At 40.2% G+C, this 25,404-nt stretch overlaps 1 protein-coding gene across 1 annotated transcript in view; it reads right to left on the bottom strand.

The window, feature by feature from the left end:
- Positions 1-22,242, bottom strand: part of GALNT8 (polypeptide N-acetylgalactosaminyltransferase 8) — a 62,911-nt gene extending 40,669 nt beyond the window's left edge. Inside the window, exons 1-2 of the mRNA XM_007967302.3 lie at positions 21,740-22,242; positions 10,766-11,063 (exon numbers count right to left, since the gene is read on the bottom strand). Coding sequence (XP_007965493.3) covers positions 10,766-11,063; positions 21,740-21,950 — 509 coding nt within the window. The 5' untranslated portion in view covers positions 21,951-22,242. The remainder of the gene's footprint in view (positions 1-10,765; positions 11,064-21,739) is intronic.
- Positions 22,243-25,404: the final 3,162 nt, after the last annotated feature.

Raw genomic sequence — 25,404 nt, 5'->3', positions numbered from 1 at the left:
GGTGGGCTCCCTATTAGAGATTAATTATTGAAGCTGTGCCTTTTTGTGTGTTTAATTATTTAATCATTTGTTGGTATTTTATATCTATCCAAATTCAATTAAGTGACTGCTTCATTCTCCAATTACACAGCACAGCCTCCTGAAGCCTTTCTCCAGTCTCTGAAAGGTAGAGAGAGGACATGACAATGTGAGAACTGCCAGGGCTGGCACCTTTCTGGTATCAAACAGCTATCCAGAAAGCTGAGGAAACCTAGGAACCACAATCGTTTTGGCATCTCATTTGGCAGGAAGCTGGACTAAATAGCATACAATGCCTATGCTAAATTCAAGATTCTGTTTTTTTTTTTTTTTTTTTTTTTTGAGACGGAGTCTTGCTCTGTCGCCCAGGCTAGAGTGCAGTGGCCGGATCTCAGCTCACTGCAAGCTCCGCCTCCTGGGTTCACGCCATTCTCCTGCCTCAGCCTCCCGAGTAGCTGGGACTACAGGCGCCCGCCATCTCACCCGGCTAGTTTTTTGTATTTTTTAGTAGAGACGGGGTTTCACCGTGCTTTCATTCACTAAATGACTTATTTTTCAGTAAAGTCAGTGGAGTTATCTATCTGTAGTACTCAAACCATGAAGGTTTCCAGAATGCTTTAGCTCTGAAATCTATGTGTCTGAGCCACATGGATCTTTTTATGGGCATCAGGGAAGACAGGTTGTCTCCTGGTTTCTAAGTATCAGATATGACTCAGACATTATTAAGGTATATATAGGCACTTGATTCATATATAGTTTTCACCATAGTAAAACTTTTTGAGAAGCAGTTTTATGAATTAATCTCTATGGAATTAAACCTAAATGCTCCAAAATTAAGAACAAAGCAGCTCCAGTTACCAATTGATCCCTGCGTATTATCCTCATGCCTCAAGATCTAAATTATACAGTGGATCCTGCAGAAAATATATTAGGTCCTACTTGCCTCCCAGGTCACAAGTGGCAAATACTAACATAATTGCCACCATTTCCTCTTCCTTGTATATAGCAGGCATTGCTAATAGATCACAGCACTTATGTCTTTGATCATATTGACCCAAAAGTCTTCCCACTACAATACTCCAGGTAGTCACCACCAGTTAGTTGGAGTTGGCATGAAAGATGAAATGTTTCACCATTTCTTTCAAAAGCTAATTCGTTTAAATATTCCTCTAAATACCTTAGAGTGAAACATCCAAGGTAAAGCAATCTACATGTTGAAATAAGTAGGCCTTGGTAAAGAAGTAGTTTTCTCTTCTTCATTTAAGGCTCTCCTACTCCCTTCTAACTCAGAGAGTCAGGGATGCTAGAGAATCATTTTTAGGGTGATGTGATAGAAAGTACCAATTCATCAATCAAACCATACAGCAAGCCACTATCATGCACTACATGAATCACAGGTCGAACCTTGAATGTGGATTACTTTGCTCTGATGGTTAAAAGCATAAAGAGAAAGCAATTTGTGAACGGCCTGGTCACAATTTCTTTTCACTTGATGGCTGTTCAATTCAGCTATAAGATCTTAGTACTAAGAGGCTGCAATTTATGATACATTTTATAATCCCCAAAAGAAATATTCATTCTCAAAATTTTTTGAGGCAGATCCAAGAAACTCAACGAATTCCAAGTAGAACGAATGCAGAGATACACACCCAGGCCCATCATAATCCAAATGCTGAGAGCCAAAGATGAAAAGAAAATCTTGAAAGAAACAAAAAGAAAAAATGACTTATCACATACAAGGGAACCCCAATAAGATTGACAGTTGATATCTCATCAAAAACAATAGAGGTCAGAAAGCAATGGGATGGCATATTGAAAATGCCAGAAGAAAAATGAAACTGCCAACCAAGCATTTTTTATCTTACATTTTTTATCTTACATTTTTTATCTTTTTCGAATAAAGGCATTGACAGATAAACAAATGCTGAGAGAATTTATTTGTTGCTAGCAGACCCACCTTACAAGAAAAACTAATCTCTTTAGGCTGAAAGCAAGTGACCTTAGACAGTAATTCAAATACACACACACACACACATACACACACACACAAATATCAGCAAAGGTAATTATGTAATTATAAAAGACAGTATAGATATATATCTTTCTCTTTTCCTCTCTTAATTTAAAAAGTAAAAAGCAATTGCATAAAGCAATTTCTATATAATTGTATAATTCAGTCTATAATATCACAATGTAATATATTTGGTAATAACCGCACAGAAAGGTGAATGGGAACAAAGCTGTGTTAAAGAAATGACACAAGATAGTAAAATGAATCCACAGGAACAAATGTACAGAATCAGATATGTAAAATAAGAAGGTGAATATAACAAAGCCTATCCTTAATACTTCCTCTCCTTTTTCTCATTTTCTTTAATGGACATAAAATTATACAATCATAATGCATTTTGGAGTTTTACCACACATATATGTAACATGTAATAATAATAGTAAAAAAGGAGGAAGAGCAAGTAGAGCAATATATTAATAACTTTTTCGTATCTCATTGAAATTAAGCTACTATAATTCTAAGTAGATTCTGATAAGTTAAAATGTATGTGATAAGCCCTAAAACAACCACTTAAAAAATCAAAAAATATAGTGAAAAATCATTAAAAGAATTATACAGTTATATTAGAAAATATTCACTTAATGGGAAAAAAGAAAAGGTAAAAGATGGAGAGAAGGAAAAGGCATGAGACACTAGAAAACAAAAATAGAACAGCAGAAATAAATTCAACTATATCAATAAAACATTAAATGTGAACAAATTAAACAATCCAATCAATAGGTAGGGAATGAGAGATTGCATTTTTCAAAAGATCCAACTATATGCTGTCTATAGGAACCATACTTTAGGTTGAAAGAGACAAATAGGTTGAAAGTAAAAAGATAGAAAATGATACATCATGTAAACAGCAACCGTAAGAAAACTAGACTGGCTATACTAATATCAAACAAAACAGGTATTACGACAAAAATGTTACTAGCACTAAAGGAGAAAATTTTATAATAGTAAAAGATATAAAATGAACAAACCTCATTGAATTTATGGGAGACCATCAAAAGAGCAAATATTTGAAGTATAACATTCAAAAAGGAGAAGAAAAAGACAAAGTGGTAGAAAGCCTATTTAAATAAATAATAGTGAAACGTGATGAAGTGGAAAACACATCTGCCAACCAAGAATACTATATGTACCCAGAAAAGCTGTCCTTAAGCAATGAAGGATAGATAAAGATGAACAAAACCTGAGGGGGTTAATTACCACCAGATCTGTCTTACAACAAATGTTGAAGAGAGTTCTTCAAGCTGAGAGAAAAGGAGGCTAATTAGTAATGTGAAAACATATGAACCTATAAAACTTGCTCATAAAAGTAAATATACAAAGTCAGAACACTCATTGTAAAGATGGTGTATAAGTTACTTATATCTTTAATATGAAGATTAAAAGACAAAACTATTAAAACAATAATAGCTCTAATAATTCGGTAAGATGTAAATGATGACATTAAAAATTAAAAACTGGGGGAGTGGAGTAAAAGTGTAGAGATTCTTTGCAATCAAAGTTAGGTTGCTATCAGCTTAAAATAGTTTGTTATACCGATAATATGCTTTTTGCAAGCTTCATGGAAAGCACAAAGCAAAAACTTACCATTGATACACAAAAATAAAAGGTAAAGAATCAAAGCATACCACTAGAGAAAACAACTTAATCACAAAGGATGATGGCAAGAAAGAAAGGAAAAAATGATCTAACAAAGACAACCAGAAAAACAATTAACAAAATCGCAGTAGAAAGTCCTTACCTATCAATAATTTCCTTGAATGTAAATGGGTTTTACTTAATCAAAAGACATACAGTGGCGAAATGGGTAAGAAAGAAAACAAGACCCAACTATATGCTGCTTACAAGAAACCCACGTCACCATTAAAGACACATATAGATTCAAAGTGAAGGGCTGGAAAATGATATTCCATGTAAATGGAAACCAAAAGCAATTAGGAATAGCTATACCTCGATAAAGTAGACTTTATGCCAAAAACTGTAAAACATGGCAAAGAATATCGTTAATAATGATACAGGGATTGGCCGGGTGCAGTGGCTCAAGCCTGTAATCCCAGCACTTTGGGAGGCCGAGACGGGTGGATCACGAGGTCAGGAGATCGAGACCATCCTGGCTAACATGGTGAAATCCCATCTCTACTAAAAAATACAAAAAACTAGCCGGGCGAGGTGGCAGGCGCCTGTAGTCCCAGCTACTCGGGAGGCTGAGGCAGGAGAATGGCGTGAACCCGGGAGGCGGAGCTTGCAGTGAGCCGAGATCCGGCCACTGCACTCCATCCTGGGCGACAGAGCTAGACTCCGTCTCAAAAAAAAAAGAAAAAATGATACAGGGATTAATTTGGCAAGAGAATACAACAGTTGTAAATATATAGATAACCAACACTGGAGAACCTAATGTAAAAAAGCAAATGTTAATATATTTAAAATATACAATAATAGTAGGAAACTTTAATACCCTACTTTCAGCAACGGGAATATCATCCAGGCAGAAAATCAATAAGGAAACATCAGACTTAAACTACACTCTAGACCAAATAGACTAACAAACATATACAGAGCACTCCAATAACCACAACAGAATACACATTCTTCTCATGTGCACGAGGAACATTCTCCAGGATAGATCATATGTTAGGCCACAAAACAAATCTTAACAAATTTAAGAAGACTGAAACCATATCAAGTATCTTTTCTGACCACAGTGGTATGAAGCAAGAAATCAACAACAGGAGGAATTTGGAATAATTTGCAAACATATAAAATTTAAATAACATGCCCCTGAACAGCCAATGGATCAATGAAGAAAATACAAAGGAAATTAAAAAGAATATTGAACAGATAAAAATGAAAAGCAAACTATCGAAACTCACAGGATGTGGCAAAAGCAGTTCTAAGAGTCAAGCTTACAGAATAAATGCCTACATCAAAAAAAGAAAAAATATATCAAACAAAGAGTTTGACCTCAAGGAACTAGAAAACTAAGAACAAACTAAGTTCAAAGTTAGTAGAAGGAGTAAATAATAAAGATCAGAGCAAAAATAAATACAATGGAGATTTTAAAAAAAACAATAGATAATAGTCATAAAACTAAGACTTGGTTTTTTGAGAAGATAAACAAAATTGATGAATCTTTATCTAGACTAAGAAAAAAAGAGGAATCAAATAAATAAAATCAGAAATGAGAAACAGAAATTACAACTGATACAACAGAAATATAAAAGGTCATAGGAGGCTTATGAACAATTACACATTAACAAATTGTACAACCCCTAAGAAATAGATAAATTCATGGACACATACAACCTATCAAGATTGAATCATGAAAAATGGAAAATCTGAACAGACCAATAATAAGTAAGGAGACTGAATTAGCAATAAAAAATTTCCTATCAAAGACAAGCCTAGGGGCTGTGTGGTGGCTCATGCCTGTAATTCCAGCACTTTGGGAGGCTGAGACAGGTGGATCACTTGAGGTCAGGAGTTTGAAATCAGCCTGGCCAACACGGCAAAATCCCATCTCTACTGAAAATACAAAGATTAGTTAGCTGGACGTGGTGGCAGGTGCCTGTAATCCCAGCTACTCAGGAGGCTGAGGCACAAGAATTGCTTGAACCTGACGGGTGGAGGTTGGAGGTTGCAGTGAGCCAAGACTGTGTCACTGCACTCCAGCCTGGGTGACAGAGTGAGACTTGGTCTCAAAAAAGAAAAAAAAAAAGGCAAGCCCAGGACCTGATGACTTCACTGCTGAATTCTACCAAACATTTAAGGAAGAACTAATAATACCAGTCCTTCTCTAACTCTTCCAAAAAATCGAAGTGTAGGTGATACTTTCAAACTGATTTTATAAGGCCAATATTACCCTGATAACAAAACCAGACAAGAAGACTGAAAAAAAGGAAACTACAGGCCAATATACCTGATGAATGCTAATGCAAAAATCCTCATCAAAATACTAGCAAACTGAATTGAATATGCATTTAAAAGATTATTTACCATAATGAAGTGAGATTTATTTCAGGGATGCAATCCAAAGATAGTCCAACATACACAAATCTGTATCTGTAATACACCATGTTAACAGAATGAAGGATAAAAGCCATATGATCATCTCAATAGATGTGAAAAATCACTTAAAAACTAAACATTTTTTCATGATAAAAACTCTTAACTAATTAGGTATAGAAGAATTGTAGCTTCAACACAATAAAGGTCATATGACAAACCCACAGCTAACATCATACTCAACGAGGAAAAATTGAAAGCTTTTCCTCTAAGGTCCGGAACAAGACAAGAATGCCCACTCTCACATTTCTATTCAACATGCTACTAGAAGTCCTAGCGAGAGCAATCAGGCAAGAGAAAGAAATAAAAAGGCATCAAAACTGGAAAAGAAGTGTAGATTGTCCCTGTTTGCAGATGATATGATCTATATACATAAAGCCCTAAAGAACCAACCAAAAATGGTAAACAATTCAGTAAAGTTGCAAAATCAACATACAAAAATCAGAAGCCTTACTATACACCAACAGCAAACTATCGAAAAAGGAAATCAAGCAAACAATTCTACATACAAACTATACCAACACTTAATACTTATGAATACATTTAACCAAGGAAGTGAAAAATCTCTACATTGAAAACTATAAAATACTGGTCAATGAAATTAAAGAAGCATAAATAAATGAAAAATCATCTCAGGTTCATGGGTTGGAAGAATTAATACTGTTAAAATGTTCATACTTCCCAAAGTGATCTACAGATTGAATTCAATCCCTATCAAAATTCTAAAGACTTTTCTTTACAGATAGAAAAAACAACTCTAAAAGTTCTAAATGGAACCATAAATTATCCTGAATAGCCAAAGCAATCTTTAGCCAAAGGGAGAAAGCTGGAGACATTACATTACATGACTTCAAAATATATTATATTAAGCTACGGTAATCAAAACAGCATGATACTGCCATAAAAACAGACATAGAGTAGTGGAACAGAACATAGAGCACAGATATAAATCCACACATTTATAGGTAACTGATTTTCAACAAAGATGTCAAGAAAACACAATGGGAAAAGAACTGCCTCTTCAATAAATGGTGTTGAGAAAACTGAATATCCACATTTAAAAAGAATAATACGGAATTCTATCTCATCACACCATATACAAAAATGACCTGAAACTAGATTAAAGACTTAAATATAAAACCCAAAACTGTAAAACTCCTAGAAAGAAAATAGGGAAAATTTTCCAGAACATTGGTTTGGGCAATGACTTTTTGGATAAGACCCCAAAGCCACAGGCAACAAAAACAAAAATAGACAAATAGGATTACATCAAACTAAAAAGCTTCTACACGGCAAAGAAAAAAATCAAAAGAATGAGGAAACAACCTACAGAATGAGATAAAATATTTGCAAACTATATATTTAATAAGAAGTTAATATCCAGAATAAATAAGAAACAGAAACAACTCAATAACAAGAAAAATAAAAATCAGCAAATGATCTAATCAAATATTTCTCAAAAGAAGACTATAAATGGCCAAGAGCTTTATGAAAAAAATATTCCATAACATTAACCATCAGGGAAAATGCAAATTAAACTCACATTGCGCTATCATCTCACCCTTTTTAGAATGGCTACTATCAACAAATAAAAGATAACAAGTATTGGCGATAATGTAGAAAAAAAAGAACCATTGCACAGTTAGTGGGAATGTAAATTAGTATACCCAATAAGGAAAATAGTATAAAGATTCCTCAAATACTAAAAATAGAACTATTGTATGATCTAGCAACCGTATACTGAATATATCTCCATAGGAAATGAATTAGTATATTGAAGAGAGACTGCACTCCCATTTTCATGGGAGCATTATTCATAATAGTGGAATACTATTCAGCCACAAAAAAGAAGGAAATTCTGTCTCTTGTGACAACGTGGATAAATGTAGAGGACATTACATTAAGTAAAATAAGCCAGGAACAGAAATACAAATACTACATGATCTCACTTATACGTGGAATCTAAAAAAGTTAAACTCATAGAAGTAGAGAGTAGAATGAAAGGTGGTTACCAGGAGCCAGGGTGGGGGCTGGGTGAAGAGGGGTTAGAGAAATGTTAGGTTAAAGGATACAAATTTCAGTTAGATAGGAGGAATAAGTTCAAGAGATGTGTTGTACAACATTGTGACTATTGTCAATAGCAATATGTGGTATTCTTGAAAATTGCTAAGAGAGTAGATGTCAAGTATTCTCACCAAAAATAACTGTGAGGTAATGCATATGTTAATTTATATATATATTGCCATTCCATAATGTGTATACATTTCAAAACATCATATTGTACATGATAAGATACACAATTTTGCCAATTTAAATAAAATATTTTTTAAAACAGTCACATTTCCAATAGCATCAAAAAGACAAATACCTAGGAATAAATTTAACAAAAGATGTGAAAAAACTTATACTGTGAAAACTCAAAATATTGTTGAAAGAAATTAAAGACCTAAATAAATGAAAAAATTTCTCACATTTGTGGATTGGAAGATCTAATTTTTAAAACGAAGTCCTCCACAAATCTACAGATCTACAGAGTTAATGAAATCCCTGTCAAAATCCTGCTGGTTTCTTTGCAGAAATTGACAAACGAGTCCTAAAACTCATATGGAAATTCAAAGTCCCAGAATAGACAAAACAGCCTTGAGAAAGAAGTTGGAAGACTCACATTTTCAACTTCAAAATGTACTACAAAATTACAATTGTTAAGACAATGTGTTCCTGGCATAAGGATAGGCCTATACAGCAACGAAATAGGATTGATATCCAGAAACAAACCCTTACATTTATCACCAATTGATTTCAACAAGGGTGGCAGGACAATCTGATGTGGAAAGAGCAGCCTATTCAACAAAGGTACTAGGATATCTAAACAGCCACATATAAAAGAATGAAGTTGGACCCTCCTTGTCACATTATGTACAAAAACTAGTTCAAAATGGACCAAACACCTAAATTTAAGACTGAAACTATAAAATTCTTGGAAGAAAACATGGGTGAAAACCTTTGTGACCTTGTACCAAGCAATGGTCTCTTAGATATAACACCAACAGTACAAGCAACCAAGGAGAAAATAGATAAATTGGACATCATTAAGATTTAAAACTCTGTGTTTCAAAGACGACCATCAAGAAAGTGAACAGACAATCTACACAATGAAAGAAAACATTAACAAGTCATATTTCTGAGAGGAATTTACGTCTAGAATATATAAAGTACTTTGCAACTCAATAACAAAAAGATAAATAAGCCAATTCTTTTTAAAAAAGAATGTCTCCAAATAGACATTTCTCCAGAGAAGATGTACACATGGCTAATAGTACATGAAAAGATGTCCCATGTTGTCAGGCCTCAGGGTAATTTAAAACAAAATCACAATGAGATATCGCTTCAGACCCACTAGGATGACTATAGTTAAAAAGAAAAATAATAACAAATGTTAGCATGTGGAAAAATCAGAACTCTCATTACTGCTTGAGGGAATGTTAAATGATGGAGTCACTTGGAAAACCACCTGGCAGTTCTTTGAAAGGCTAAATACAGAATTATCATACGGCCTAGCAACTCTACCCACAGGGTACACCTGCAAAAAAAGAAGACATTTGTTCACACAAAAACTTATACATGAATGTTCATAGCAGTATTATTCATAATGGTCAAGAAGTGGGAACAATCCAAATGTTCATCACCTGATGAATGGATAAAGGAAATGCGGTATAATCCAGACAATGAAACATTATTTGACAATAAGAAGGAATGAAGTATTGATATGTGTTATAATGTGAATGATACTTGAAAACATTGTGATAAGTGAAAAATATGAGTCACAGAAGACCCCATATTATATGATTCCATTAATACCAAAGGTCCAGAACAGACAAATCCATAGGGATAAAAAGTAGATAAGTGGTGGTTGCCTAGGGATGAGGAAGTTGTAGGAAAATGGGGAGGGCCTGCTAATGCAGTTTCTTTGTAAAGTGATGAAAATGTTTTAAAATTGATTGTGGGAATGGGGAATAGCTCTGTGAATATACTGAAAAACATTAAATTGTACACTTTAAATGGATAAATTACACAGTATGTGAATTATATCTCAACAAAGCTGTTTCTTAAAAAGTATTATGAAGGAGCGTGGGAGACGCAGAAAGAGAAAAGAAACAATGGGAAAGGGAAACAGAAGGAGAGGGAGAGGGATTGCTCTTCAAATTAGATTTACCAGCAAAGAGGAATCCAAGTAGAGAATTTGAGCAAAGTCCTAGGGAAGGCGGTAGAGCTGCTGGCTTTGGTGTGACTTGCGCAAGTCCCTTCTCAGCTTCAATTTCCTCATCTGTAAAATGATCAGTTAGACCCACCATATCTCTGTTTCTCTGGGTCAGAGTTGCAAAGGACCTCTGCTCCTCTGACATTTCTGTTCTTTCCCAAGGGTCTGTAAATATTTGGATCAGGTGGCTATCTTCTCTGAGCTGTCATTATAAAATAAATTTAAAACAAAAACTTTGCTCAGCCTGAACCCCTTCCCCACCAATCCCCCACTCCCCCAACCTTCAATTTTCACTGCTCCCAAAGCTCATCCTCAAATCAAACTGAGGACCCTAGAAGCCCAAGCCTGGTTCATCCCACCTGTAGTCTCGTGTATCGGGGATGGTGCGATTGAGAGGCAGCTGGTTGCTGAGGTACGCGTTGTAACCAACCTTCCGGAAGAGGTCCTGGGCCTTTTTCTGCTGGGCCTCAGAAAGATCCTCGCCCCACTGCCTGAAAAGCTGTGAGTGTGGGAAGAGTTTCATTTCGGTTTTGTGCTCCTTTGTCTCGTTCACCTCGGCTTCCACTACCTTCAGAGCAGGGCGTTCTTCATCTTTCACCCTCTTCATTGTGTTGTTCACATTTTCTTGCTGCCTCAGAGCCAATTTCATACTTTCTTCTGCAAAAGAAGAGGACAGGGGTAGGAGAGAAAACATTTCAGCCCCTCCTTAGTTACCTGGGCATTCCTTTCCATCCTAATTTCCTTCTAATGGTTTACACACTACATCTTAAAATTTATAAGCTCTTGTCTCAGAGGATGTAATATGTCGGGGAACTGACATATTGCTGAGGCTTGAGTAGGTAATATGGCAGGAACCAGCTACGCAAGGCTGTATCAGCAAAGTATGTACTGGATAGGTCTCTCCCTTTAGCTCCATCAAAACTCCTTCATCCCACATCTTCAAAGCTCCTCCAAGAACTGACTTACTATGATTAGAGAAATCAGTGGAAAATAAGCTAATGTTTTTCAGAATGAGGCCTGAGAACCACTTACATCAGAATCAATTGTGATTTTTTTTTTAATGTAGTTACCCAGGCTAATCTCCAAATCCACTACATCAGGATCTGAGAGCTGGGTGGAAACACAGACAGGAGAAATTACAAGAACCTGCTTTTTAATAAAACCAAGGAGTAATTCTCTTTATAGTAAAATTTAAGAAACACTACACCATTAGTGCCTAACAAAGGCAAATCTGCTCTAACCACTACCACCATCATCCACCCATGCCCTTGCTTCTCATGTGCTTGATTTACGAGGAACTTTAAAATTGGAGCTGTCCTAGTCTTGCAATTTCCAACTTCCAGGATCATAAGAATGTCTTCAAAAGCTTGTTAAAAATACAGAATCCGGAGGCGGTTCCAAGATGGCTGAATAGGAATAGCTCCAGGCTACAGCTCCCAGTGTGAGTGACACAGAAGATGGGTGATTTCTGCATTTCCAACTGAGGTACTGGCTTCATATCACTGGGGCATGTCAGAAAGTAGGTGCAGGACAGTGGGTGCAGCCCACTGAGCGAGAGCCAAACCAGGGCAAGGTATCACCTCACCCTGGAAGTGCAAGGGGGAAGGGAATTCCCTTTCCCAGTCAAGGGAAACCTTGATACAACACCTGGAAAATCGGGTCACTCCCACCCTAATACTGCACTTTACCAAGGGTCTTAGCAAACGGCACACCAGGAGATTATACCCTGCACCTGGCTCGGAGGGTCCCACGCCCACGGGGCCTCCCTCATTGCTAGCACAGCAGTCTGAGATCTAACTGCAAGGCGGCAGCAAGGCTGGGGGAGGGACGCCCACCATTGCTGAGGCTTGAGTAGGTAAACAAAGCGGCCAGGAAGCTCGAACTGAGTGGAGCCCACCACAGCTCAAGGAGGCCTGCCTGCCTCCACAGACTCCACCTCTGGGGACAGGGCATAGGCAAACAGAAGGCAACAGAAACCTCTGCAGATTTAAATGTCCCTGTCTGACAGCTTTGAAGAGAGTAGTGGTTCTCCCAGCATGAAGTTTGAGATCTGAGAACGGACAGACTGCCTCCTCAAGTGGGTCCCTGACCCCCGAGTAGCCTAACTGGGAGGCACCCCCCCAGTAGGGGCAAACTCACACCTCACAAGGCCGAGTACCCCTCTGAGATGAAGCTTCCAGAGGAATGATCAGGCAGCAACATTTGCTGTTCAGCAATATTCACTCTTCTGCAGCCTCCGCTGCTGATACCCAGGCAAACAGTGTCTGGAGTGGACCTCCAGAAAACTCCAACAGACCTGGAGCTAAGGGTCCTGACTGTTAGAAGGAAAACTAACAAACAGAAAGGATATCCACACCAAAACCCCATCTGTACGTCACCATCATCAAAGACCAAAGGTAGATAAAACCACAAAGATGGGGGAAAAACAGCAGAGAATTTGAAAATTCTAAAAATCAGAGTGCCTCTCCCCCTCCAAAGGAATGCAGCTCCTCACCAGCAATGGAATAAAGCTGGACAGAGAATGACTTTGACAAGTTGAGAGAAGAAGGCTTCAGATGATCAAACTTCTCTGAGCTAAAGGAGGAAGTTCGAACCCATTGCAAAGAACCTAAAAACCTTGAAAAAAGATTAGACAAATGGCTAACTAGAATAACCAGTATAGAGAAGTCCCTAAATGACCTGATAGAGCTGAAAACCATGGCACGAGAACTACATGACAAATGTACAAGCTTCAGTAACTGATTCGATCAACTGGAAGAAAGGGTATCATGATTGAAGATCAAATGAATGAAATGAAGTGAGAAGAGAAGTTTAGAGAAAAAAGAGTAAAAAGAAATGAACAAACCTCCAAGAAATATGAGACTATGTGAAAAGACCAAATCTACATCTGATTGGTGTACCTGAAAGTGACGGGGAGAATGGAAACAAGTTGGAAAATACTCTGCAGGATATTATCCAGGAGAACTTCCCCAACCTAGCAAGGCAGGCCAACATTCAAATTCAGGAAATACAGAGAACACCACAAAGATACTCCTCAAGAAGAGCAACTCCAAGACACTTAAGTGTCAGATTCACCAAAGTTGAAATGAAGGAAAAAATCTTAAGGGCAACCAGAGAGAAAGGTCGGGTTACCCACAAAGGGAAGCCCATCAGACTAACAGCAGAGCTCTCAGCAGAAACTCTCCAAGCCAGAAGAGACTGGGGGTCAATATTCAACATTCTTAAAGAAAAGAATTTTCAACCCAGAATTTCATAGCCAGCTAAACTAAGTTTAATAAGTGAAGGAGAAATGAAATCCTTTACAGACATGCAAATGCTGAAAGATTTTGTCACCACCAGGCCTGCCCTACAAGAGCTCCTGAAGGAAGCACTAAACATGGAAAGGAACAACTGCTACCAGTCACAGCAAAAACATGCCAAATTGTAAAGACCATTGATGCTAGGAAGTAACTGCATCAACTAACGAGCAAAATAACCAACTAACATCATAATGACGGGAACAAATTCACACATAACAATATTAACCTTAAATGTAAATGGGCTAAATGCTGCAATTAAAAGAAACAGACTGGCAGATTGGATAAAGAGTCAAGACCCATCAGTGTGCTGTATTCAGGAGACCCATCTCATGTGCAGAGACACACATAGGCTCAAAATAAAGGGATGGAGGAAGATCTACCAAGCAAATGGAAAACAAAAAAAAGGCAGGGATTGCAATCCTAGTCTCTGATAAAACAGACTTTAAACCAACAAAGATCAAAAGAGACAAAGGCCATTACATAATGGTAAAGGGATCAATTCAACAAGAAGAGCTAACTGTCCTAAATATATATGTACCCAATACAGGAGCACCCAGATTCATAAAGCAAGTCCTTAGAGACTTACAAAGAGACTTAGACTCCCACACAATAATGGGAGACTTTAACACCCCACTGTCAACATTAGACAGGTCAACGAGACAGAAAATTAAAAAGGATATCCAGGAATTGAACTCAACTCTGCACCAAGTGGACCTAATAGACATCTACAGAACTCTCCACCCCAAATCAACAGAATATACATTCTTCTCAGCACCACATCACACTTATTCCAAAATTGACCACATAGTTGGAAGTAAAGCACTCCTCAGCAAATGTAAAAGAACAGAAACTATAACAAACTGTCCCTCAGACCACAGTGCAATCAAACTAGAACTCAGGATTAAGAAACTCACTCAAAACTGCTCAACTACATGGAAACTGAACAACCTGCTCCTGAATGACTACTGGGTACATAACGAAATGAAGGCAGAAATAAAGATGCTCTTTGAAACCAATGAGAACAAAGATACAGCATACCAGAATATCTGGGACACATTTAAAGCAGTGTGTAGAGGGAAATTTATAGCACTACATGCCCACAAGAGAAAACAGGAAAGAACTAAAATTGACACCCTAACATCACAATTAAAAGAACTAAAGAAGCAAGAGCAAACACATTCAAAAGCTAGCAGAAAGAAAGAAATAACTAACCTTAGACCACAACTGAACAAGATAGAGACACAAAAAACCCTTCAAAAAATCAATGAATCCAGGAGCTGTTTTTTTTTAAAAGATCAACAAAATTGATAGACTGCTAGCAAGACTAATAAAGAAAAGAGAGAAGAATCAAATAGACACATTAAAAATGATAAAGGGGATATCACCACCGACCCCACTGAAATACAAACTACCATCAGAGAATACTATAAACACCTCTACGCAAATAAACTAGAAAACCTAGAAGAAATGGATAAATTCCTGGACACATACACTCTTCCAAGACTAAACCATGAAGAAGCTCAATCCCTGAACAGACCAATAACAGGCTCTGAAATTGAGGCAATAATTAACAGCCTACCAACCAAAAAAAAGTCCAGAACCAGACAGATTCACAGCCAAATTCTACCAGAAGTACAAGGCAGAGCTGGTACTATTCCTTCTGAAACTATTCCAATCAATAGAAAAAGAGGGAATCCTCTGTAACTCAATTTATGAGGCCAGCATCATCCTGATACCAAAGACTGGCAGAGACACAACAAAAAAAGAGAATTTTAGACCAATATTTCTGATGAACATCGATGCAAAAATCCTCAATAAAATACTGGCAAACCAAATCGAGCAGCACATCAAAAAGCTCATCCACCATGATCAAGTGGGCTTCATCCCTGGGATGCAGGGCTGGTTCAACATATGCAAATCAATAAACGTAATCCAGCATACAAACAGAACTAAAGACAAAAACCACATGATTATCTCAATAGATGCAGAAAAGGCCTTTGACAAAATTCAACAGCCCTTCATGCTAAAAACTCTCAATAAATTCTGTATTGTTGGAACGTATCTCAAAATAATAAGAACTATTTATGACAAACCCACAGCCAATATCATACCGAATGGGCAAAAACTGGAAGCATTCCCTTTGAAAACTGGCACAAGACAGGGATGCCCTCTCTCACCACTCCTATTCAACATAGTGTTGCAAGTTCTGGCTAGGGCAATCAGGCAGGAGAAAGAAATCAAGGGTATTCAATTAGGAAAAGAGGAAGTCAAATTGTCCCTGTTTGCAGATGACATGCTTGTATATTTAGAAAACCCTATTGTCTCAGCCCAAAATCTCCTTAAGCTGATAAGCAACTTCAGCACAGTCTCAGGATACAAAATCAATGTGCAAAAATCACAAGCATTCTTATACACCAGTAACAGACAAACAGAGCCAAATCAGAGTAAACTCCCATTCACAATTGCTTCAAATAGAATAAAATACCTAGGAATCCAACTTACAATGGATGTGAAGGACCTCTTCAAGGAGAACTACAAACCACTGCTCAATGAAATAAAAGAGGACACAAATGGAAGAACATTTCATGCTTATGGATAGGAAGAATCAATATTATAAAAATGGTCATACTGCCCAAGGTAATTTATAGATTCAATGCCATCCCCATTAAGCTACCAATGACTTTCTTCACAGAATTGGAAAAAACTACTTTAAAGTTCATATGAAACCAAAAAAGAGCCCACATTGCCAAGACAATCCTAAGCTAAAAGAACAAAGCTGGAGGCATCATGCTACCTGACTTCAAACTATAATACAAGGCTACAGTAACCAAAACAGCATGGTACCAGTACCAAAACAGAGATATAGACCAATGGAACAGAACAGAGCCCTCAGAAATAATACCCCACATCTACAACCATCTGATCTTTGACAAACCTGACAAAAACAAGAAATGGGGAAAGGATTCCCTATTTAATAAATGGTGCTGGGAAAACTGGCTAGCCATATGTGGAAAGCTGAAACTGGATCCCTTCCTTACACCTTATACAAAAATTAATTCAAGATGGATTAGAGACTTAAATGTTAGACCTAAAACCATAAAAACCCTAGAAGAAAATCTAAGCAATATGATTTAGGACATAGGCATGGGCAAGGACTTCATGTCTAAAACACCAAAAGCAATGGCAACAAAAGCCAAAATTGACAAATGGGATCTCATTAAACTAAAGAGCTTCTGCACAGCAAAATAAACTACCATCAGAGTGAACAGGCAACCTACAGAATGGGAGAAAATTTTTGCAATCTACTCATCTGACAAAGGGCTAATATCTAGAACCTACAAAGAACTCAAACAAATTTACAAGAAAAAAACAACCCCACCAAAAAGTGGGAGAAGGATATGAACAGACACTTCTCAAAAGAAGACATTTACACAGCCAACAGACATATGAAAAAAATTCTCATCATCACTGGCCATCAGAGAAATACAAATCAAAACTATAATGAGATACCATCTCACACCAGTTAGAATGGCGATCATTAAAAAGCCAGGAAACAACAGGTGCTAGAGAGGATGTGGAGAAATAGGAACACTTTTACACTGTTGGTGGGACTGTAAACTAGTTCAACCACTGTGGAAGACAGTGTGGCGATTCCTCAAGGATCTAGAACTAGAAATACCATTTGACCCAGCCATCCCATTACTGGCTATATACCCAAAGGATTATAAATCATGCTGCTATAAAGATACATGCACATGTATGTTTATTGTGGCACTATTCACAATAGCAAAGACTTGGAACCAACCCAAATGTCCATCAATGACAGACTGGATTAAGAAAATGTGGCACATATACACCATGGAATACTATGCAGCCATAAAAAAGGATGAGTTCATATCCTTTGTAGGGACATGGATGCAGCTGGAAACCATCATTCTCAGCAAACTATCACAAGAACAGAAAACCAAACACCACATGTTCTCACTCATAGGTGGGAATTGAACAATGAGATCACTTGGACACGGGGTGGGGAACATCACACACTGGGGCCTGTCGTTGGGTTGGGGGAGAGGGGAGGGATTGCATTAGGAGGTATACCTAATGTAAATGATGAGTTAATGGGTGCAGCACACCAGCATGGCACATGTGTACATATGTAACAAACCTGCACATTGTGCACATGTACCCTAGAACTTAAAGTATAATAAATAGTTTTTAAAAAAAATACAGAATCCCAGGCCTCCCTTAGAGATTCTGACTCTGTTCTGGAGTAGAGCCTGAGAATCTGTATTTTAAACAATTGGTCTAGACAAATCTAATTGTCACATTAATTCAGGAAACACTGCCTTAACTCAAAAGAATGGACAGATAGTGATAGACCCAGGCAGAGGATGTTTTATGCAGAAGACGCCCTCCAGGATCCATGATGTCATCTATTATTTACCTCACCTTTCCACCCTGTAAGATTTGTGCTGGAGTATCTTAGCATATGCACCTTGAACTCCCTCAGGCTCAATCTGTGAACTCAGCAAAAAGAAAGAAAAACTAACCATTTTAGTGTTTAGTGATTATGACATTCTTTAGCACTAAATCCCACAATGGTGATCAAGGCACTCTGACATAGGATCCACTTTGTTCCTACTAATCCTCCCCTAAGCCCACACGAAACTTCAACCAGACTGAGAGGATCACCTGCAGCCTGTCCAGCATCTTTCCACAAGTTAGAAGAAGGCATCCTTGTTTTCTGGATGACTGCAACTCAGGGTCACCAGTTTGGTGAGGGGACAGCCCCATTGTGTGACTTTTCTCCAGGTAGATGAATCTCATGCCACAGCACATGGCTTGGCAAGCAGAACGTGTGCTGGATTTCAGATCCATATACAGCCCCCGAGAGGGAAGCAGGGAAGTCCTATGACTGGGAGGAGAACATGTTTGTAAAGTGATGTAAGACTGGCCCAAAAAGAAGGAAAAGGAGAAAGAGAATCAACTCTTGACATGGTTAAGACAAAAAGAGGATAGTCGAAAAAACTTGGGCAAAAAGTAAATGGTAGGTCTCTCAAAGGAGGCTCATGTGAACACCATGCATACTTGCTCAGGTAGAAACAAGAAGTGGGAACACGCTGTTTACAGTGTCCCAGATGGAACAGTATGGTTATTCATACTTTTCTGTCCTAAGCATGCAGGGGTCCCAGGGTGGTACTGGGTCCTTCCTACCTCTAAGCTCCTCTGCGTTCTCCTTGGGGGATATCTGATTTTCTCTTTCACTCATGGCTGTCAGTGGGAGCTGGTTTGGACCTGGCCATCCTAAAGTCAATTTGAGGAAATGCATAATCTGATAGCATGAATACAGGGTCACTAGGTCATCCCCATAACTTATACTGAAACCTTCTAAGCCCCCAAAGGGATGCACCCATTGACATCCCCCTGGTGGGGTTTTTATGAACCCTGAGGGAGGTTCCAGAAAACTGGCTTAGAATCATTGATCCCTCCCTCAATAGGGATATAATTATTATTGCTTGCTTTTGCTATTGGTAGCTTACACAATTCAACTAAGTATCCTTATTGACTCATGATTTTTTTAAATCTTCCTAGAATCCTGGAGGCAATGAGCAAACAGGATGAAGGGTAATTAAACTGGCTTTTAGTTACAGGAAGCCCTGTGGAAAAAAAGAGCATTGGAAATCTAGAAACAGGGCCCAGAAGAATTTTTGAGGCTCATCTCAGGTGCGCAAGCCTCCGGCGCTCCGGTCCCCTGGACCCGCCTTTTAAACGCTTATTCTGTCTCTTTCTAACTCCTTTGTCTCTGCCGGACCGGGGTACACACCGGGTGGTGTGGGACTGGTTTCCCCAACATATTTGTCTCCATTCAACTTCACAGATGACACCCTGCCTGCTAGGTCAGGTGTTCTCCAGCCAAGAACACTATTATAGCTGCCCGGCTTCTCCCTGAGCAGCGTCAGGTGTGAGGAGTGTGCATGGCAGCTGCCCAGCGGCAGGTAAATCACCTGGACACACCTTGTACTGTCTCAGAAGTCAGAAGAATGCTTGCTCCTGCAGCTAGCCCAGGCTGCCTGGCTGAGAGGCTTTTCTCTACATATATCTATGTTTGTTTGGTGTGATGAGTCCTGATGTGAGTCTCTGACATCACATCATTTCAGAGCGAATAAAATGTGGGAGCACCAAGAAGAACAAGAACGGTCTTTGCAAAGAAGGAAAGAGGAGTACACCAGACGGCTCTGGCTGGCTCCTCATGGCACATTGTGTCCTAGCTGACGGAAAGAATAGCGAGGCTTTGGGTAGAACTCCTGCCATTTTATGGCTTGAGGAGGCTGAGCCTGTGATGAGCCTTGGGGACGGGTGAGAGAGTCCTGGTGTGTCTGGGTGCTCTGCCAAGCAGTGAGGGTGGTGCTGGGGTCACCACCCTAGGCACACAGACATCCTCCCAGTGAAGCTTCACCAAACATATTTGCATGGGCAATGTCCGACCCACCCAGGTAAGCCAGGGCTTGTGGAGCTGACAATCTTCCCGCTGTTTCATCCACTCTCTTGCCCTATATCGCTCTTCCATTCATCCCTGTCTGCCTGTGTTTTTCTCTCTCTTCCCTAGATGCACCCACTCATTTATTCATCGATGTAACTTCTATGTATGAATAGAAATGAGTAGTGAATGAGACGTTCATGGAAACAGCCCTTATGAAACTTGCTTTCCATAAAGCTGTACCACAATAAAATATGATGAGTCTTATGAAGGAGGACGTAAAAAGTGCTATGGGTGCCTTAGGCCTCCTCTTCTCTCCTTTTATTCTCTCCTTCTGTCCCATCACACTTTCCCTTTTTTTCTTCTTGTCTCCATACAAACTCTTTCACTCTCTCTCCCTGGACTCCCTCATTTCTCTGCTCCTTTCCTGTCCCAGCTCTTTTCTCCTCTGTCATCTCCCTTCTCACTCTCTTCGATCTTTCCCTGATTGCTTCTTTCCCTTCCTTTTTCTCTTCTTGCCTTTCCTTCCACCCATCTCCCAGCCTCACCCTGAACCCTGACAATGCTCAGTTCTCGTTTTAAAAGACACTTTCCCCAACTTCAGCCCCATGTGCACACACCGGGGCAGTCACATCCCCGCTCACACATAAAACACCTCCCTAAGGGGTTCCAGCATTTGATCCTGTTACCTGGGGAGCAGGGTGGAATGGCTGCTTCCCTTGCTGAAGTTGGATGCGCAGGCACATAAAATTCAGAGGCATTAGAGTTCCATGGTGAGCCGGAATCACAAACAAACCCCAGAATGTGTTGAAATCTTACCCTTAACTTTAAATGAGGAGGTTAAAATTTGGCACAGAGCAGTTTATAGATCACCTTCTGCATCCACTTCACAACCCTGTTAGGTCAGGTGGATAACTATCATTATTATCATTATCTCCATTTACAGACCAGGAACCTGAGGCTGAGAGAGAGAAGCACTTGCTCAAAGTCACACAACCACAGTGGTACATCAGGATTCGATCTTAGGTCCTCTAACAAAGCCCTCATTAGTTCATGATAGGAGCACACAGCAAAATGGAAGTGAGGCCTTTGCCCCAGAGATTGCCACCTCTCTTGCACAGCCCCTACCACACATAGGCCTAAGGACAGGGCTACGCTAGACATCCCTAAGGCCCTTGGGATTCTTATTCTGTCTCATTGCCTGCATATATGTAGATATAATGATAATGCATGTGCACAAGCCTACACACGCACACACACACACATGCTCACCTCCCCCATACTGCTTGCTCTAATTTCCACGTCTACTCACTTCGCTCTCAATCCCCATCTCCCATCTGAAGGCACGGAATTCAGTGTCAGATGCTTCAGTGAGCGACTGAGATGAAAATGTGACCTCTCGCCCATTTTCCCCTCCACACCCCTTTTTCCTAAGTGCCCATAAACACACACACACGCACACGCGTGCACACACACACGCACACGCACGCACACACACGCACATGCGTGCACACACACGCACACACACGCCTTCCAGGTTAGCGTTGTAAACCTACTCAGATGCTTCAGCTCCGTCTCCAACCGGGAGAGTCTTCTTATCACTGCCCCGTCGCGCTCGTTCAGATGTAAAGGAAGCTCCTTGTGGAGACCACCCATAAACGGGTTTCGTAACATCCCCTTGCTAAAAAATACCAGAAGGAGATTGCCAGTAATGGCCAGAGTCAGCCCAATGCAGAGGGCTTTGGAGCGTTTTCTCCAAAACGTCATCTTCTTCCTAGGGCTCGTCCACTCCCTATGGGGTTGAGTGTGTCACTGCCAGAACAGGCTAAGAATCAGAACCAGCCCAGCTTTTGTGGGAAAGAGAGGTTCTGGGGTGCCAGCTGAGTTGGTCTCCCCTGTGTAGACACCTATGGGAAGCCATGGGCGGCCTCTGAGGAGAAAAGTCTCTTATTGCCTTCTTTGTCTTTATGCCCCGAGAGCATAACCACTCAGCAGCATTCCACAGGTTGCTCAGGGAGACAACACTCCCTTGAAGCAGTGGAATATAACCAAACATCTTGGCTCCTCCTGAAACCTGCTCCCACCCATTTCTGTCCCAATACGTTAAAGATCTTAAGTAGTTTAGACACACGCCTTTGCTCAAGGAAATTCACAGCAACCGCCACTGCTGTACATCTTATTGAAGACTCATGATTCTCTTTTACTGATTAATCCTTTTCCTCATCCCGTCCTCCCCTTCCCATCTGCCCTAAGAACAAAGAGCTTGTAAACCAATAAATTGGGGGGAGCCCGAGAGCTCTGGAACGGGAGCAAGCCTCCGATGCTCCGGTCCCCTAGACCTGCCTTTTCAACACTTATTCTGTCTCTTTCTAACTCCTTTGTCTCCACTGGACTCGGGGTACCCGCCGAGTGGTGTGGCACTGGTTTCCCCAACATATTTGTCTCCATTCAACTTCACAGATGACACCCTGCCTGCTAGGTCAGGTGTTCTCCAGCCAAGAACACTATTATAGTTGCCCGGCTTCTCCCTGAGCAGCGTCAGGTGTGAGGAGTGTGCATGGCAGCTGCCCAGCGGCAGGTAAATCACCTGGACACACCTTGTACTGTCTCAGAAGTCAGAAGAATGCTTGCTCCTGCAGCTAGCCCAGGCTGCCTGGCTGAGAGGCTTTTCTCTACATATATCTATGTTTGTTTGATGTTTAATGTTCTGTGTCCCTGGAAAAACCTGGGAGACTCTGATAGGGCATGTGAGGTCTGGTCCTGTGGGTGTAAGAAGGGGATAAATAGGATGAAAAAGAAATCAAAAAGCGAGAAGTCTCTGTACACTCAGATCCTCGCTTTTTTGGAGAGCTGGGATCTAAGATGTCTTTTTACCTCACTCTACAGGGTTTTGGACACAGTAGGTGTGCAACAAATGCTTGTCCCACAAACTTAAGGAGAGACTTTCTTGCTAGTTCCTGGGACCTCAGGAGGTCCTGCCTAGAAGCAGGTGGAGAAGAGCTGGAGGCAGCGCCTAGGGGTTGAGCCTCAAGGGATGACCCTGATTCACTAGTCTCTGTCCTTGCTTGTCGTCTGCACAACTTCATACACTGGGCTTCTACCTTGCCCCAGCTTCCAGTAACTCCTTTGCCTCCATACCTCACACTTATAATATGTTTTGGACGAATCACCAATGATCGTCATTGTAGAAAAAACACTTAAAATTGTTCCCCAAGGCTAAAAGTTTTAAGTTCTCAGTCTACTGTCAATCCCGTCAAAATCACAGCTTCCACCCCAGCCTGGCTCTTTGGACTATTTACTAGGTCCCAATCACAGCACATGGTGACATGTGCTGAGGCAGACATGTGGATTAAAGGAAAGAAATGAGGCCTTAGGAAAAACAGGACAAAAATGAACAAAATGAAAAGGAATCACTTCTTCTGTTTTGCAGGGATAGAAAACGTCTCCCAGCCTCCCACTTGCAAATTAGACTCAAAACATAAAAAACGCATGATCCAGCCAAGCATGGTGGCTCATTCCTATAATCCCAGCACTTTGGGAGGCCGAGGCGGGTGAATCCCCTGAGGTCAGGAGTTCAAGACCAGCCTGGCCAACATGGCAAAACCCTGTCTCTACTAAAAATAACAAAATTAGCTGGGCATGGTGGCAGCACCTGTCATCCCAGCGACTCAGGAGGCAGAGGCAGGAAAATCGCTTGAACCCAGGAGGCGGAGGTTGCAGTGAGTTGAGATCGTGCCATTGCACTCCAGCCTGGGCAACAAGAACAAAACTCCATCTCAAAAAAAAAAAAAAAAAAAAAAAAGATCCCTTCTCCTTCTAGGACAAGATGAAATACATACATTTATCTTCTCTATTCCTTCCCACTAAGGCAAGTAAAAACTACACATGATATGTAAAACAAGCCTAAGAAGACTGAAAGGTAGAGAGAAGAGGCAGGCTGACTAAAGATCTCCAGATATCCTAGCTATATTAGGAAAGAGATTCCAAGTTGCTGGATGCTGGAGCAGTCAACAATTTGGAAATGCCAAGGGGCAGAGACAATAAAAGCCCCAAGAAAAAGCTGCTTTCTCTAACCAAAGAAACAGGAAATGAGAACCCCAGTAACACAGAAAATGTTTAGACAACAACTGCCCTACACCAGCCAAATGCCACTGAAAACTTTGCAGTGCCATGCCTACCCCATCCACAGAGGCCTCATGGGGAGCCTAGACTTCCAACCTCACCCCAGCTGTGAGGATGGACCCCTGCACCCCCACCTTCCCCTCCAGGGTGGTGTCAGTGAGGGCCTCTTGGGGAGCCAACATTTTTGTCATTGTCCCCATGTGGTATCAGTAAAGGAACGGTGGTCCCTCCCTTTTCAGCCAGTGTGGTATCAGCAGAGGCCTAATGGGGAACTTGAACTCCCTCCCTCACCCGTCAGTAATGAGGCAGCCCTCCCCACCAGGTGTCAGTGGAGGCCAAGCATGGAACCTGGGCTTCCACTCCCACCTGCCAGCGATGAGATGACATCCCCCGTTCCCCACCAGAACAGTGTACGAAAGGCCTGCTAAAACAGATTTACATAGGATCCAGAGTCTCATAAAATTATATTCAGAATGGCCAAGTGCAATAGGAAATCACTTGTCATATCAACAAACAGAAAAATCTCAACTTGGAAGAGGCTATCAACAGACACCAACACCAGCTGGGCATGGTGGCTCATGCCTGCAATCACAGCACTTTGGGAGGCTGAGGCAGGAGGATCGCTTGATCCCAGGAGTTTGAGACCAGCTTGGGCAACATAGTAAAACCCCATCTCTACAAAAAATACAAAAATCAGCCAGGCAAGGTGGCACATACCTGCAGCCCCAGCTACCCAGGATGCTAAGGTGGGAGGATCACATGAGCCCAGGAGGTTGAAGCTGCAGCGAGCCATGACTGTGTCATTGCACTCCAGCCTGGGTGACAGAGTGAGACCCCGTCTCAAAAAAAAAAAAAAAAATTAAAACAGATACCAACACCAAGATGACAGAGATGCTGGAATTGTCTGACAAGGATTTAAAAGCAGCCATACTAACGAGCGATTATGAACATGCTTGAAACAAATGAAAAAACAGTAAGTCAGCAAGGAAATCAAATGTTTCAGCAAAGATATAGAAACCTCAGGAAAGAAACTCAAGACATAAAAAAGAACCAAATGGAAATTTTATAAATGAAAAATACAATAAACAAAATTTAAAAA

The sequence above is a fragment of the Chlorocebus sabaeus genome, chromosome 11 (assembly GCF_047675955.1).
Source record: "Chlorocebus sabaeus isolate Y175 chromosome 11, mChlSab1.0.hap1, whole genome shotgun sequence".
Lineage (NCBI taxonomy): Eukaryota > Metazoa > Chordata > Mammalia > Primates > Cercopithecidae > Chlorocebus > Chlorocebus sabaeus.
The sequence above is the reverse complement of the archived record's forward strand: the minus strand, read 5'-3'. Positions and strand labels throughout refer to the sequence as shown.